General features: G+C 38.5%; 2 protein-coding genes across 5 annotated transcripts; one reads left to right on the forward strand and one right to left on the reverse strand.

Moving 5' to 3' along the window:
• The first annotated feature begins 298 nt into the window (after window positions 1-298).
• On the forward strand, window positions 299-3187 carry e2f6 (E2F transcription factor 6). 2 transcript variants are annotated; one of them, XM_079475613.1, is made up of 8 exons: window positions 299-767; window positions 853-989; window positions 1084-1127; window positions 1259-1460; window positions 1541-1696; window positions 1947-2061; window positions 2170-2344; window positions 2449-2942. In XM_079475613.1, exons 1-8 carry the CDS (start codon window positions 450-452, stop codon window positions 2484-2486), a joined length of 1185 nt encoding a protein of 394 aa, XP_079331739.1. In that variant the 5' UTR covers window positions 299-449; the 3' UTR covers window positions 2487-2942. The 2 variants fall into 2 exon arrangements, with proteins under 2 accessions (XP_079331739.1, XP_079331738.1); XM_079475612.1 differs by having other exon boundaries at window positions 320-767; window positions 1084-1145; window positions 2449-3187.
• Window positions 2923-17681, reverse strand: asap2b (ArfGAP with SH3 domain, ankyrin repeat and PH domain 2b). Of its 3 annotated transcripts, XM_079475610.1 has the most exons (29): window positions 17434-17457; window positions 17208-17342; window positions 14511-14583; window positions 13480-13625; window positions 13297-13371; window positions 11446-11495; window positions 10944-11073; window positions 10737-10822; window positions 10560-10635; window positions 10358-10444; window positions 9932-10035; window positions 9201-9270; window positions 8795-8882; window positions 8657-8705; window positions 8394-8560; window positions 7695-7828; window positions 7522-7613; window positions 7249-7438; window positions 7075-7160; window positions 6848-6963; window positions 6585-6652; window positions 6300-6407; window positions 5113-5356; window positions 4881-4973; window positions 4546-4804; window positions 4388-4467; window positions 3995-4062; window positions 3584-3703; window positions 2924-3498 (listed from the first exon to the last, which is right to left on the reverse strand). In XM_079475610.1, the coding sequence occupies exons 2-29, from the start codon at window positions 17331-17333 to the stop codon at window positions 3424-3426; spliced, it is 3060 nt and encodes a 1019-aa protein (XP_079331736.1). In that variant the 5' UTR covers window positions 17334-17342; window positions 17434-17457; the 3' UTR covers window positions 2924-3423. The 3 variants fall into 3 exon arrangements, with proteins under 3 accessions (XP_079331735.1, XP_079331736.1, XP_079331737.1); XM_079475609.1 differs by having other exon boundaries at window positions 2923-3498; window positions 17208-17681; XM_079475611.1 differs by lacking the exons at window positions 13480-13625; window positions 17208-17342; window positions 17434-17457 and having other exon boundaries at window positions 14511-14538.
• Window positions 17682-17818: the final 137 nt, after the last annotated feature.

A 17818-nucleotide genomic window follows, 5' to 3' on the forward strand; every position in this document is an offset into this window, starting at 1 on the left:
TAGAAAACGTTCCTTTGGACATTTTTAACATTATATACTTGCATACACATGTACACTACTCGCATATACATGGATCGAATTGCTCAAATAAGAATATGAAATGTTATTACACAGCAATGTAGGATTTTTTTAGCAAAGCACAAGTACACTACACATTCATACATGTATATGAATATGAAATATTATTATTCAGAAATGTAGCGAAACCCATACAAATGAATGTTCACCGGTTTATATCATACAATCTTGTGTCGGTTGAACAGAATTACGATCTCGTTTGTTCTCCGATCCACTAGGTGGCAATAAAGAGCGCCCGATCAGAACTAAAACGCAACATTTTCTTATGTTTGGTCACATGACACGGCTCCTCGTTTCCTGTCGTGATGTGTGTAAACAATGCAGATGGTATAATTGAATGTAGCGATATAATCTGACAGCGTGTCGAAACGATGGTGAAGTGTATCGTCCAGAGCTGCAGAAACTACAGTGACGTGAAACCAGGAGAGCCGCCGAACCGTCCGCGCAAGAGGTTCTTCAGCTTCCCCAATGACAAGGCCCGAGTAAAAGTGTGGCTGGCCGCTTTACGCGAGTCTGGGCGCGAAATCCCAGAGCACCTTCGGATATGTGAGGATCATTTCTTGACCCATCACATTACGCCCAACGGCATCAGCTCGGACGCGATTCCCATCACGCCCCCTTTAGACGGACTGTTGCTCGACTGGAGCTCTTCCGATGTGCGCGACAAGCAGTCGACGACAACTGACGAGGTTGAAATGCTTTTGATCAAAAGTAATGTGGAGTCATTGGTGTACGCAAAATCATGGTTAGTTTAACTTCATTTGGTCTTTCAAGAGTGGTGCTGTCCCAGATGATGACGTTGATGAGGAAGACTATGACGAAGAGGAAGACGACGACGATGAGGAAGAACACACCTCTGCATATGGTGGTGCATTTACTATAAATAATGCCCAGAGAACATATCGAAAAATGTAAGCTACACAACTTTTTTTTAATAAAAAGTTTTAATTGTTGATTCGTGTTTGTCCAACAATTGCCTTCATTGTATGTAATGCTTCCTTTTAGCCTACCTCACAATGACAATATAAACGACTTACTGCAACCAACAGGTACATTCAGCAAGCAAGGTACACGATGACCGATAATCAGCACTTTTATTTGTAAATGGTGCATGGTTAATAAACAGACAACACGCATTATTCATTAAAAACGTTTCAATTGTTGCTTATTTCTGTTCCAGTCAATAATCGTGCCGGCGTCGCTCTTGGACCTCTGACCAAGCGCTTCATGCAGTTACTCATTACAGCACCTGGTGGGATTTTGGATCTCAATGAGGCTACCAAAAAACTGGGCGCAAGAAAGAGGCGGGTCTATGACATCACTAGTGTGCTTAATGGTATCCATCTGATCAAAAAGATGTCCAAAAACAAGATCCAGCTGGTGTAAGGACATTAAGATTTGATCAAATTAATTACTTGTTTAGTTACTTGTTTTATCAATTGACCTATCTTGAATTTTCAAGATGTCCAGCACCAGTCAGCTCCTCCGGTAGCAACCGGTCGTCCGATCTGAATCCTGTCTTACTTAAACTGAAGTCTACTGAGGAAGCCCTCGACTGGCTCATCAAAGACTGCGCCCAACAACTCTTTGCCCTGACCGACCTCAAGGATAATGCTGAATATCCTTCCTATTTCTAACCTTTTTTGCATTTAACAGGTGGAATTAAATGGAAGGACATTATATTTAGGTTGAAGCAAAGAACAGATGATGAAATGATTTATAAAATCAGAAATTAAACATAAGTATAATTAAATGTTGAGAATGTCTGTGATGACAATACATCATTTAAATAATGGAATCAAATGGTATGCTGGTATTAAATAGCTCATATCCATTCTGTTTCGTTTTGGCCTTAACTGACATTGAACCTCCGCTTATGTGACATATGAGGACATCTGTAAGATTGGTGTATTCCAAGATCAGACTATTATAGCCATCAGAGCCCCTGAAGAGACCAAGCTAGAGGTGCCCACTCCCACTGAGGTAAGACACAAGTCGCAAGCTATACAATTTGGATTACTGATATAATCAGATTTTTGTTTATTCTGGCAAAATGTGAGCTAATGTTTGTGTACGTATGTCATGGTCTAGAGCTCTATTCAGATTCACTTGAAGGGTTGCCGGGGCCCCATTCATATACGTACCTGTGAGACTGACGGAAAAAGTGATGCAGTGGATCCAGCAAAAAAAGAATCAAAGCTTGTGAAACCAGGTTGCTTTCTATCACTAGAGGACAGCCGGATACACACAAAACCACTTATATCAGGTAAGCCGTATGACTTTGTTTTGCTCACTTAAATGGTAATTATCAGTAATTAAACGTGATGTTATTATTTAAATCATGAAGATCTACAACACTCTTTTTTTCAGATGTTTCAAGCAGTGTAGCAGCTGTACAGAGTGCATAAGGACCACAAACACTACAAAAATCGAGACTTTGGTTTACCTCGTCTCAACAGACTTTGTTGCCCGTATTGCTGGGCACACATATTGATTTCAGATTCCATTGTTTTGTAAATACACGAGTATTTTTTATATTTTGACAGTTTTCCCTGTGAGCATTATGCTGATTCAGCCCAACCTGAAGGTCGTTTCCAAATTGGTAAATTCATGGGCCTAATGGTATTAAATCATGGCTGTGATGGTCAGAAAATATAGAAATTCTGGCACTTTTTGGACCTTATGTCCAAAGATGTCTTTGTTTATAGAAGAGTGGTTTATTCATGTAACTATTTGATGTGTAACATTACTGTGAACTGTTTCAGAACCACTGCTTTGACATATTTGTCTTAATTATTTTGTAAAATCAAATTATTTAGTGCTTGAAATAAAACCACAACATTTAAAATGTGTATATATAGACTAAAAGGTTTAATGGCTTTTTTCAGTAACAGCACTAAGAAGAAATACTTGGATGCATGTTTTTATAGTGAAGCATGTCACGTAACTTTGCGCTGCTAACTGAGTGTGATCATAAAAAAAACGGTACAGTAAGGATCCAACAATATCCATATTTATAAAATAAAAATCCCCATATAATGCATAGCATACATCACAGCTCACACACAATTTCTGTATTAAGAAAGAGGTAATTGCTCTTAAAAGAACGTTTGGATAAGAAAAATCAGAACGTTCATCTTGGTAATAGCATACAGTACAATAGCGGTCCTGAGATTATTTATCTTGTACCCTCAAGATTGTGGCCAATACACTACATCCATGTTCACCTATATAATCCATATTGCCAGCTGTAGAATACAGTTCAGTTGTAAATGGCAAGATCAGAAGGCTCTGTCACACAGGACATCAGAGCCTGTGGCTGTAGCAGGACAGTGGTGTATGACATCAATCAGTGATGAAGTGTACAAATGAGACTGGGAAAACCCCCTTCCTGTTTGGATCCCCGTCAATGTGGCCCACCTGGAAGAGTCATTAAAGGCTTACTTCTAGATCACACGTGATGTAATCCATGCGAGCGTGTGTTTGAGACTGACTGTGAACTCACCCACCAGTCCTTGTCCTCCTCTCCATCCACTATTATTACCTCTCCCTCAGTGAAGGTCAGTTCATCCAGATTATCTGCCTGACAGTTGTAAAGGGTCTTTACCCGCTTTGGTTTCTGCTTCTAAAAGGATACAATACAACGGCACCAGAAGTATAAGGATACTTAAATCAAACTGGTGATGTTTCTTAACTTTTATCTAAATACAGAGCACAACGTCATTGCATTTCCTGTCCTCTTTTGATTGACAGGGTATATCGGACCTGATCATCAGCTGTTTTAATTGGCGCTAGTGTCACAAATTGCTACAGATTGTTGAGCGATATATTAGTGCATCTCTTATTTTAAGTGTATAAATGTCAATGGATCAGAGAATGTTGACTTTTGTTTTAGAAAAATAGGTTTAGGACTTACAGGAAGGCCTGTTCTGGGTTTTGGAGCTGGAGCCGGGACTGGAGCAGCAGCACCAGATGGGCCCGAATCTGGAGAAAAAGTTATTAATAGAAACCTTTAGATTAATATCTATTTAACATTTTTAAATTAGTGGATCTATTATCTATAATATATTGCTGCCGTCTTTCCAGAATCTCCTCTTGTCAAATTCAGTGTTTTTCAGGAAACTGAAAAAACACTGCACGTTTTAAATGATTAAATAATGCGTTGTCAAAGTTTTGATACGTTTTCTTGGTTAGATATTTGCAAACAAAAAAAGACTACTAATAATAGTGATGTAAGGAAAAAGATCAAATCAGAAAATATGGATATACAAGGTTTCAGAAGGACAGCAGCGATATTTGCAAGATTGACCTGTTTTATCAATGGGCCGGGGTCTGGTGAGTGCAGCCTTATTTGCGTTTTCATCTTTACTAAATGGACCAACTGGATCTCTGTGAACAAACAAGGTACACGTGAACGCAAAAGTCTATAAACTCATTGAAATGTTAATGAATGAAGCTGAATGTTACCTCGATGGGCATTTCGTTGGCTTTGATGCAGGGGTTTTTGGCTGAGGGTCTTTTGGCGGCGTGGGCCGAGGTGGGGGTTTATATGCAAATGAAGGGGGCAACACTGGAGCAGGTGGCACTATGGGCACCGGTCTACCTGGGGGAGGTGGAATAAACGAGGGTGGAGCTGGGACCGGAGGCACCTGGGGAAGGGTGGCTTTAGGATCGGGGGGCGGTGGTCTCTTGGGTGTTGGAGGAGGCGGAGGAACAGGAGGGAGCACTAGAGGAGATACAAGACGTGTTATGCCAGTGACAAACAACTTGTGCAGTAAAATTCAGTTTGAGGTGTCACTCACCGTACACAGAGCTGTTCCTCTCTGGACTCTGAGGGTTTAAAGGGTCCGAAGATGATCTCTGCCTTCCAACCACTTCCATTGGAGGACTCCAGCCTGTGATAGAAAACACACACAAGAGTATGTTTAGTGCATGCCTTGTGTGTAAATTAATGCTTTCAGGATTCACACCCAGACAATTATTAATTCTTCTGTACAAGCATCCTCCTCATACAGTTATCAATACCCTACTCACCCCTTCCCAGAGTACGAGGGGGCAAAGAGAACCCAGGTGCTCCCGGTAACCCAAGCGACGGAAGGTTAACATCAAGCATGGTGCCGTAAGTCTCATTGCAAATCATGCTGGGCACAAAAGCCCTCTGCCTGTCTTTGACGGCGTTCACCACATCCCGTGCCAGCGCGCTCATGTTGGGCATCATAGGGCCGCTGACTGGAACAAAACAGCTAACTGGACGCTCCTCTCGTCTGATGGGAATGGGCTGAAATGCAAAATCAAAGATATGAGCAAGACTATGTATGATATTAACAAGATTCATACAGTTCTAGACTTATGAGAAAATGTATATAGTGTTCCATAACTGCTTTCATGCTTTTCAGCAACACAGCGAGACATTATGATAGACATCTCGTTCTCTCTTTCTACACTGACAGCTATTTTCAGTCGTTATGGACGGTTTCATCAGATGGATTCTGTGTTTGGTTATAATATAACAATTTATATTCAATTAATATTAATTCGTGTTCATATTTTATTGTCATACGGTCATATGAAAATATCTCTGGCCGTTGTTAAAATAGCAAACTATATAAATAGACAAAATTTGACTATGCTTCCTGAACAAATGGGTCACATTTCATTTCTTGTAAATTGACAGTGTCAAGTCAGTCTCAAAGTCTCAAAGACCGGATTTGCCAAACAAATCGAATTTGCGTGCAATGTAAACAAAGCCTGGGAAACACAATGCTTGTCTATATGAGGGTTGGTGGCTGGCTGCACAAAGGGGGTGAGTTATGTCACTTGGCTTTTGCAGTGAATGACACAAAAAACTGTTATAGTCCAATGAATGACTACCAATGACAACAGTTTTGATACCTTGCCATAAGGTATTGGTTTTACAATAAACGTATAATTCATTTATACAATGAAAAGGTAAATAAAAACTATTGTCCACTAAAAAAGACAAGGTGTATATGTGGGTCTTGAAATATATTTACATTGTCATTTAGCAGACGGTTTTATCCAAAGCGACTTACCAATGAGGTAAACAATATAAGCAATATAATACCTGTCTGGTGGGTCTCGAAAGGAAAAAGTTTGAAAACCCTGCCTTATTATTTCACCAATGCAGAAATACTGTAACTGATTTAAAACAGTACATAATAGGTGATTTTGTGTGCATGATTAAAAAAGCAGGTACCTACCTTGTCCTCCATCTCATCCTCACTCTCATCCAGATCTTCGTTGTGAAGACGCCAGTCATACTCCACATGCACATGGACGTTAAACTTTCCTGTTTGTGCTTGGGTCAACTGTCAATCACACAACACACATGATAAGGCAAATTCTAGTACAAAATATCAAACAAATTTGCAAGCTGCAACACTTCAGAACATTAAAGGGTAAGTTCATCCCAAAATCTAATTCGCAATAAATTTTATTTTGGGATGAATTTACCCTTTAAACACTGAGATGAAAACAACACTGACCAACTCTTCACACTTTGAGTGCCGGAGACGTCGGGCCAGATCCAGGGGAGTTTCTCCAGCATCATTGGCTGCAAGGAAAGAGGACACAAAAGATATACACAATGTTCATTATACACTCACAACTCAAAGCAACTGTCTCCTCAAGTTTGTATATTAATAATATATATATTGCATAATTTAATCGCTTTAACTACAGTAAAACAGCCTATTTTATGTAGCTTTTATCAGTTGCCACAAACTGTCTATCCGAGAATATGTCTTACTAATGGTTGAAGACGCCTTTCCACGCAGAAGCAGCTTCATGCATTCACTGTTGTCAGTCAAGCAGCAGTAGTGCAGGGCTGTGCTTCCTTTGGAAGTCTGCTTGTCTAAATTCCCACTGCTCGCACAAACACATTCGGAAACAAATTCCAGAGAACATGCATTTAAAAATGTCTTAAATATACATTACAGTCATCATGTTCTAACCACATAAAAAACGTTCTCACACCTGTTCTGTACTAGAAAATCTACAATATGGAGGGAGTTTCGGTCCACCATTCGTACTGCGAGGTGAAGCGCCGTCTCTCCCGGTTCCTGTCAGCAAAGGGCAGGATTATAAAAGTGTTATCGGAAATTTTCATGAACGTGATTTGAAGCATAACTAATTCACACTAGAGCTCACGTGTTCATTGGGCAGCTGAATGGTCTCCATCAGGTCCACTCCTTCGGCGTACACCTGGATCACAGAGAAAATGTCCCGGGTCTTCACCGCATCACAGAGCGCATGTAGACGGGCTGCGTTGTCTGCAAACTTCCTCTGAGCGAACCACTTCTCTGTGTATTTGGCCGTGATGAAGTCTTTCCGTACCTGCCTAAGTAGCAATTGAGAAAAAGAATGCTAAATTCAGCTTGATTCTTTTCAAAACTTTTTATATTCTTTTCAACAGTCACTCACATGTCACTAGATGGGTTGGGTTTGGGGATCTCTGCTAACATATTTGCCTCCATGATCTCATTGAAGCCTGCATTGCCCACACTGTTAGCAAGCTGGGAGAAATTTAACAGTCTTAATCTGTATGTTTGCATCTTCTCTTAAACAAGAGAAACCTAGCTTCCACAAGAGTTTACCAAGAGCTCAGACGTGCCCAAAACATCCAGTGTCAGTGACTGTATTCTGGAGAAGTGAACACCCATTTCCCGATGGATTCCAGAGCATTCGATACAAATCAACACACCAAGGTTTGTGGAGAGCCATGTTGGATCTGGAGCGATAACACATGAAAATCCATTGACATGTAATCTGAATTCCACATCCTTGATCTCAGCCATTATTCATGGATAACAATGAAACAAGTTCAGGTGGAATGACTAAATCTCATAGAATGTGCAAAGAGAAGTTGAAAGGCCAGATTAGAAACAGGAAGTGTGGGGTGTAAACATCTGAAACTGAACAATACTTGAGGGTCTCACTTGTAATTTTGTTTTAATGCTACAGGCTAATTTTGTCAAGAACATTTTGACATTTATGCAAATTCTGGTTGCATGTTCAACAAAAGTGTACTATATAATTTGCCAAACATATTCGATAAACAAATACAAAAAAGGGCAGGTCATTTGTGGAATTGAATGAATGATTTCAGTTCTGCAGTTCTGTGGGCATAGATTCTGTGTGTACTAAAATAGAATAGAAACTGTCATTCTATTTATCACACAACCTGTGCAAGCAGTTTGAAAACTGTGGTTTTTTTTTACCTTAATGTGACACAATGTCTTGTCTGATTTGAACATGCAACCTTTCAACCACCACACCACTGTCATATCGCTTACTAGAAGCTCCGCAGTCACAGCACACGTCATTGCCGCTCATTTTCTTCACTTCTCCCACGATAGCCTTGGTCAACTCCCGTACGATGTTGTTCTCGTCCTCGTTCTGGTCATCTTTAAAGGCGTTGTTCAATGCCTCCTCTTTACTGTTCTGGAGTACAGACACCCAGCTGAGAAACAGAAAAATACAGGAAATAATGAACGAGTGAGTTGATGACATAACTTAAGTTATGTAATATTCCCTCATCATATGAGCACATACTCACATCTGACATTCTGGTTCATCCTCTGCCTGGAAGTGATATGTTCGGTCATCTACAATATGTAAAAGAAAAGTAAGCAAATAAACATAATCGAACAATGGGCCATATTCTGAGAAACTCTTAGTAGTCAAAGTATATTACGAGATACGAGATCAAAGCATTTCTTCTCGTCGGGGCTTCGCTTCACTTGGCAGGTTAAGAGGTTGAGGTTCACTGGAGGTGCATTAGCCTACAAAGATAAGAGGTGGTGCAGCGAGACAGTACATAAGAGAAATGTTCTTAAGATATTCTTGATGTTTATTGCCTAGTTATGGCAGATTCCTTCAAAATAAGCTTGAATACATTGTAATACATTCTTTTTTATTAATATATAAAAAACTGAAAGTAAACAATAATTGTAATACAATAATTATAGTATTAATACAGTACAGTATAATATTATTTTCAATCAAGCACAGATCTTACAATATGAGCACATTTTGCAATTGGCAGACGCTTCTACACAACGCCACCCAAACATTTCAGGAATATGTTGTGTTTCACTTACCGTTCCATGCGAAATGGTCAATAATCCATTTTTTACAGAGCACTTCCTTTTCTGCCAGACCTTCCTTAACCTGTAAACATAAAGTGACGAAGAACCTTAAAAGGAATAGTTCACCTCCAAAATGAAAATTCAGTCGTTATTTAAATTCATTTCAAACCTGTTTGACTTTCTTTCTTCTGCAGAACACAAAAGAAGATATTTTGAAAATGTTAGTAACAGAAAACATTTGGTACCCATTGACTTGCATTGGTTTAATGTCCATACAGTAGAAGTCAATGGGAACCAACCGTATTTGGTAACCAACATTTGACAAAATATCTTCTTTTGTGTTTTGCACAGGACATCAAATCACACAGGTTTAAATGATGAAAAAAAACCTATTCCTTACTTCTCACAAACTACAACATTCATCATCTAACTTTGCACACACGTAACACTTGTGTGGTGTATGTTTTTGTTACTCAGCCAATGTTCGCGGGTTACTGGAACCATAGTGTTACTCGGCAACAGCCATTAAAATCCCAATTACAAGCAACATAGATAGCATATATGGGTATTATTTGTAATTGAATTATGTTAAATAACCTTTATTTAGTTTGTACTGAACAGAAAACCCTAATATGGGTGAACATGTTAATCTTGAATAAATACTGTAAATGTCTGAAGATGGACAAAAAATAAGACTTATGAAATATGTGCTAGATTTCATATTATTGCCCATGCAAACTCACCCCTCACTGCGTTTGAGGAGAAATCCCGAGCGTTCGGTACCGTGAGCTTTATTACCCTGCAGCTGGTGGAGACTGTAGCCTGCATTCTGCTTCGACTGACCGTCCTGTCACCACACAAAAAACACACATAATACATTTAGTTAGAATTTAATTATTTCACTGCTGCCAGAACTGAAATGTTTTTTGTAAATGAATTAACAAAGACCAAGATTACAAATTGTGGTATTGTTTATCATTAACTAGTGCTGTAAATACTTAAGTGCACCAGATTTGTAACTGTTTTGTCATACCAACATGAGCAAACAGTTGATTTTATCTGCACTTAGCCAAGTTTGAAATGAGGTTTTAATAAAGCAATTGAAATGCTTGGAGAGCATTGTCATTTTTGGCATTGGAGCATCAGAGCTTCAGAGCAGGATGACTCACGTCCTTAGACTCTGACTGCAGGGCAGATTTCAGAACATCCTTCAACTGCATCAGCTGTTTTCGCTCTGCATCTTGTGTTTGTTTGCTCTACCATTCACACACACATACATAAGATATAAGATGTAAAAACAAATACACTAATACTATGTGAGAATATGTAGATGAATGTTTAAAGTTTAAAAAAGTGGCCAGTGAAACTCACTGCTGTCAATTCTGTTGCAAGTTTTTCCATGAAGGGTTTCAGGTTGTCCACAACCTTTATCCCATCTTGAAAGAAACTGTAAAGAAAATTCCCTTTTAATGTGAAGAAAAAGTATTTTCAAAAGGTATTGTGAAAAAGTACTGTTTGTTACTGGGAGAATTTCGTAAAAAAACATACTTGCATTGAGCGTGAAAGTATTTGATGAGGTTTTGGAGAAGGTCAACCCCTTTCTTGACTTTTATTTCGTTCACTTTAATTTGATACTGGGAAACAATAGAAACCGTATAAAATACAAAAAGATTTATCACATTTTATATTTCATATAAAACTATAATACTACACCACTGACACACTGACTGCAGAGACATATAGCACATTCCTCACCTCACACATCTGAAGCTGAAAGAGACGTCTCTCCTTCTCCATCTCTTCTGCAATCTCACCTCCGCTGATCTCTGTCCTGATCAGACCATGTTGTTTGGCATGTTCACGCTTTTCTTTCTCAATCTTATTTCTGTCAAAGAATAAAAATTACTTTGACCAGAAACAATCGTTAAGCTTTTATTAAGGCCTTAGAATGCTCTGAATGCACAAATAAACTGTAAATGCCAGTGTTTATTTAAGGTAAAGCTCCCAGGAATTAGCTTAAAACATCTGAAATAACATAATTAGAGCCTCCACTTATATAGTACAACTTCTACTCCCTTATATACTTAATCCAAATGAACAAGTTTATACTGTAACTGTATGTGACAACATATTTGTATTTCAGTAATGGACAAACTTGACTTAGATTTTTCAGACAGACAGATATGACAGGGGACAATAAAACAGGTTGCATTATGTGAAGTAAATAAAGTATAAAAAGAAAATAAAGGGTGCTTACAGTTTGGTCTCATAATCCTTCCATGCTTTTTCGAAAGGCTTTTTCAAATCCTGCAAACAAACGATAGCATTAACCATCTGAGGGACATAAAGGTCAAACGTTTCAATAAACACTCACGCAAACCAACTTACAATCATTGTGTTTATAAGAAAGCACAGCTCAAAGATAACAAAGGTAACTAAAGGCAAATATTTTGTAATGAATGACTTTGTACAAAGCCATACATACAACAGTGGTGCCTGATTTACTTTTAAAATAAAAATATCGGCAGCATTCATACAGTATCTCAAAAAATGCATCACAGTGTTCCATGACACTTTAAAGGTCCAGTGTATGAAATTTAGCAGTGAGGTTGCAAATAAATGTGGAGTTGATCACTCCGCCCCTCCCTTTCAGAGCACTACGGTGGCTAATGGTGCGTTCCCACCAGACACGAATGAAGCATTAAGCGCGAGTGATTTATATGTTAAGTCAATACAAAGACAGATAATGGAGAACAAAGTCATCCTCGCTGTATGTGGATACCAGGAGCTGTACGATACATTTTCTTACTTTTATCGAAACAGGAATAAAATTGATCTTGCTTGGAAGAAAGTAAGTGAGGAGGTCGGACAATCTGGGAAGTTGTAAAAAACGCTCTTTACTCAATTTGAGCTATACACAGTATATATATAAACATATTGAAGCGCCCCCCTTGACACGAATTTGCGTCTGTTTTGTAGTGAATTTTACGTGCGAATGAACCGAATGAAGCGCGCGAATGAACAAAGTAAATTTAAAATGTTCAAGCGTCGAACTACGCATGAATAGCGTGATTTACCGCGTTTGGTGTGAACGTGTGAAGATTTCGTCTTTGCTGAAGGAGATAACATATGTACAGAGGTGGATAGTAATGCACTACATTTACTTGAGTAACATTTTGAAAAAGTGGGAACTTTTACTCTTACTTGAGTATATTTCTAATAGAACATCTGTACTTTCACTTCGTTACACTGCGTTTAAAATCAAATGCGTTGTTTATTTCAAGGTTGTCATCTCTTTTTACGGCCATTCCCGAGTGATTGATTCTTTTGAGAGCATTAATTGAACAATGGGCAAAACCGTCTGAATAGGTTCACGAATCAGTCCAAATGATTTGTCCAGTTCGCAGCGCGATCTGAATCATCTGGAGCGGCGGATTACTCACTCCTCGTAGCACGAAACTTAAGAACACGCAGAACACAAAGAGCGGATATGAAGTGGATATTAATCTATATCTATCCAATCAAAACTGCAAATGTGTCTTATTGTTTTCCAGCAATGATAACTGCTCGCCATATACCTGCTCGACCTGTTCGTCAGACGCAGCAACATGTAAGAGCTTTTCATAACACACACATGTGTGACACAAGATGAGAAAACAGGAGTTAGGTCTAAAATCAGTTTGCATTTCATATAAAAGAGCACTGCAGATGTTCTAGATCATCGTAGGAACTGCTTTGAGTGTAGTTCACTCAGCAGGTTCACTTTAGTTTGACATGGTCTATTATTCTAAATTAGTGGAAGTTGTGTAAATTTACATTGGGACTAGATTACATTTACAGAAATGCTTGTGTACATTGCAAAGATATAACATGGCGAACTAAATGCAAGGGGACCCGCAGTGTATGTAGATAGAAACAGCTCATTCTAAGGTAATAATTATGTAATAAAATGGCTTCATTATGTAAGATCTTTACACATCTCCGAAGAAAAATAGTTATATACTGTATATTATATTGCATTTCTGTCAATAGATCCTCCAAAAAATGAAACAATGGATGTTTAAGACTTCCTTTAACAGTAATAAGAATAATGTATTTCATTTCGTACCCCTTTCACTCCTTTGAGGTCACCTTTCAACAGACTGTCTAGTGGAAAAGTGATGATATTATTCATGTTCTGAAGCTGTGAAAACAAAAGGAGACACGTGTAAATAAACACTCAACATAACAGAGATAAACACAGGCCCCTGATATTCAGATATATGATAGATTGATAGCAGAGAGGTTTTACCAGGTTCTTAAAGAGACCAGTGAGCTCCTTGGTCAAACCTGCAAATTTGAGGAAGCAACTGGACATCTCAGGGTCGTCTTTGTACACAGTGTTATCTGTAAACCTCTCCAGTGCCTGAATATACTGCTCCTCATTCTCAACGTGAGCTGGAAGCACACAGAAACCATCTGTTCAATTACCCACTACAATATTATTCCGCATAAGCTTAGTATGGGGTTGATTCATTCAGACGGTGACAAAAGCTTGTTTGATGATCAAGGATATTTGTGCATTTTCCAAAAGAAAGATCATTTGTGCTTTGTGCTCCATTGAACTGTAAAAACACTTGATCTTTTTTAAGTTTACAAGGGCATAAGTCAATGGCTATCATGTGTCGCTCTGCCCTTGCAAAAGAACATACTTCTTAACAAAGTGTGCTGTAGAATCGAGCTCACTCGTCCCAAGCACCGCGCAGAAAAAAAAGCAAACAGAATGTGTAAGAGCTGGTCTACTGTAATGCAGTAACTCCAAACTGGTTTTGCCTCAGGAGGACCCACATTTCAGACTGGGTCTTCATTTTGTAGAAAGTGCCAAGTTTGCTTAGCAACATTGAATGTCCATAAGGCAACAGATAATATACAATAATAAAAGAATTGCCTTATAAGAATATTTGTCTTGAAGATTTGAATCATGCTGAGTGAGATTTAAAGAAAAAACATATGTTGATCTGCCTCTAAACACACACACATGGAGTAAAGGCTTTAGAACTTAAGAAAGAGGGAGCGGAAAATACACAAGTCCTGCTGCAACAGGAATATGTGTTGTTGGAAGAAATGAGAGGAATGTGTGAGGTTGTAAAATAAATAGTGCTTGCTACTTGAGTATCAGTGACCTTAATCCACTGGTATGTTGTTTTATATGATTAATAAATGGTGTTAATCGAAGAAATGTAGGTTTTAATTTGTTTCAAGTTATAGTTTGGATCCTATTTAGAGAAAACAAGCTTTATTCTAAACTGAGCTGTGAGCTCGATTCCTATTCGTAAAACTTACATAAGCCAGAGCTGTTTATGGCTTTGACTGACTTCTTTATTTTGTGCAATACACTGCGGTCAAGATCCAATGCCTGCAAAACATAACAAAAAATTTCAGTTGAGCATGATAAATCATTTAGTTCTACAGTCACACAACTGAAGTATATACATATATCAACATTTTCTTTGGTGTGAATTTTTGGTTTCCTCTCACACAATAAAACAGTTCAGACCCAGACAGTCTGTAATTCAGATGGCATCGCTCATGCTGAATCATGATCTGGGATTATTATACAGAAAGAACCAGGAGATGCAGACAGTCTTGTGTTCATGCAGAAGTAATGTCAAGACATCATAATATCTTAAACAAAATTTGCATTAGTGTGTATTAAACATGTTATTTGAATAAAGGCCTATGTACAAACGGATTTAAAAAACAATGTAGCTTTTTTGTATATCTAACTAATGTGTTCCAAGACATTGACAAAATTCCCATTTTGAAGATAAGCGCTCTCTCTCTCTCTTCCACAAATATGGATCAGTGATTCTTATATCATTCTGCACTTGAGCTTCTCATCAGACTTTTATGACAGATCAAATGTGAGGTGAACTTAACACAGTTGGATATTTCTGAAGGGGGAGGTCTCCGTATGTTTTGCCCCTAACTTTCTGTTGAAGTTGAAATCACATCAACAGATTGAACAAAGCTGCATATTTCAATACACTTTAGTGGTCTTAAGAAGTGAATTTGAGTTCTTAAATGTTTTGACCACTGTTCTATGTACCAGAAACAATCATTTTCTTCTAAAGGCAGTCACCCCAAAAAAACTTGCAGTGTATCTGTGTCCTATGCGGTAACATCTCAAAACAAAGACGAAGAGTGACCAAACAGGTGTGTACACAAAAAGTACACAAAATTACCATTGTTTTTTGTGATATATTCACAACCCACATCCATTTTCTCACATAGGGCTGTACCCGATGTTTTTTTGTGGTGTTTGTCAAAATTTGTTAGATTACTGACTAAACGCAACATTGCAATATAAAAATAAGTTACGTGGCCAATCAAATGAAAGGAGGCGGGAGTTACTGGTTGCAGAGCAGAGTAGTGATCAATCAAATCAAAGAAGACGGAGCTACTGTCACATCTTCAGCTGTTCAGCAAGACACTTCAGTTTAAAAGTTGGCGTGCTACACACTTAAAACATACAATATTTGACAACTGTTTAGTGTTTAACGATAGAAATGTTGAACATCCGACAGTATTCACTGATGCAAGCGACAAAATGCTGATTTAGATGAAAAATATGTGACCCTGGACAACAAAACCAGTCTTATGGGTCAATTTTTCGAAATTTTGATTTTTACATCAACTGAAGCTGTTTGTGTCAGTTTTGTCAGAAAGATTAGGAGAGACAAGTTAAGACAAGAACTGTGGCAGTCATTCCGCCTTAGCCTAGAGGAACGAGAATAGATCAAGGAAGAGAGAGAGAGAGAGAGAGAGAGAGAGAGAGAGAGAGAGAGAGAGAGAGAGAGTCGGCTGGACTCCCAGCATGGAATAAACCGGAAAGAGGGTGTACTACGTGTCAAACCCAGTGACAGTATACTTACAAACATCTTTATGGTATCTGTGGGTGTCTGAGTCCTATGTTGAAGTGATCATTTCCTGTTATGATAAAATATTTGATGGGTTGGACAATAATAACCCAATGATGTGACATCATTGAATCGCTCTTTACGTTTTCTTTTATAGATGAGAAGACCAGTTTTCACATAAACCATGACCATCTGTTTACCTCAGTTGCTATATTTAATAAGGCTAAATGCAAACAGGTCAGTGCCAAAGGGGAACTCATAAAGAGAGTTTCCCTCTGCATGTCTCTGGCTAGGGCAATGGATATGACTCAAGCCTGGTTTAAAAATCACCTTGAAAGACTCATTTAAATGGTGTTCCAGCAAACAACAAACATAACATCTTCCCTTTTGATCAACATCTTTAATGCAGGCAGAGTGAAGTTCAGGATTGCTTGCAGAAGTGAAAGTGCTATTTTTTTCAGCGATCAGTCAAGCTCAATCTTTTTGTAATAGTGGAACAAGGTCACACTTAAACTAAAATCTTTCAATTTCAGTTTAAATCCTGTAACAACAGTGTCATGCAGGTTTTAATCCCTTACAAAAATAGTATGGCAGTAAACTAAAGAAATGGTAACACTGTGGTAATATCATGGTACAGAATATGACATCTATACATTATGATATTTACGAATACCAGGTCATGTTGATACTTTTTGTATGGCACCACCATCTTTTCTTATGTCAGCTTTGTTTTTCACTGTCACACGCAATAGACAAACACTATTACGCTTATAATAGACAGGGACTGACCTATATATATCTGCCACATGCATTCATTGTTAGTGTTACATTTCACTATGGTGTTTTTTAACGTTTGTTATTGTTTTATTCAGCAGGGAAGTTACACAATATCCCTGAGAAAGTGTCTTAATCCTGAACATGGGCGAGGTTCACTTCTAACACACTTTAGGATACAGAGCCTTTAGTGCAACAAGAAGGAAGTAATTTTCCAGTCTTCGTTCGTAAAACAAACACATACTAGCATGTACTAAAAGAAACCAATATTCTCAGGCTAGACAGCGGACTAGTAGTCAAGTTTGTCTTTGGTAAAAGGTGTTTAATAATTCGTCTAATCTCTCACCTCTTCCAAAGCGGCCACTGTATTGCGACAGTGAGTCATCCGCGTGCAGAACACCGATGTCGTTGGTGCTTTATAGTCCTCATTAGTAATGTCCATAAACTCCGATACAGTTAACTGATCAGGCATGGTTATTCCCTTTAAACACAGACAAGTTCCAAGGCAAGAAACATAAAGTTTTTGATTGACGTTTTAAGACTGAACTGCACAAACACCAGACCAGACTCACTCCATGTCAGTCATTACTTTAACTATTGATCTTAAATGATGGCGCTCGAAGTCCAAACAGATCGAACTGAAAAAGAGCAAATGAAGAGTAGAATCTTTGATCAGCAGATGAGTTGGGTTAAATAACTCCATCACATGGGCCTCTGACCGGTGTAATGTACAGTACGGCCGATCGTTGCGTTCGCTCTAAACTTCTGGATTCCGCCCATCGTAACTTACCTGTCCGCTGGAACTTCACTTACATGGAATGGTTTCACACGTCAATCATTTCCAGTCCACCAATGAGAGCGAGGATTCGAACTTGCCGGCCAATGGGAAGCGAGGTAGGGTAAGGCGCAACGTAATCTTTTTAAACTTGGTGAGTTCATGTTTTTAAATACCGGATG

This window comes from Barbatula barbatula (assembly GCF_947034865.1).
Source record: "Barbatula barbatula genome assembly, chromosome: 15".
NCBI lineage: Eukaryota > Metazoa > Chordata > Actinopteri > Cypriniformes > Nemacheilidae > Barbatula > Barbatula barbatula.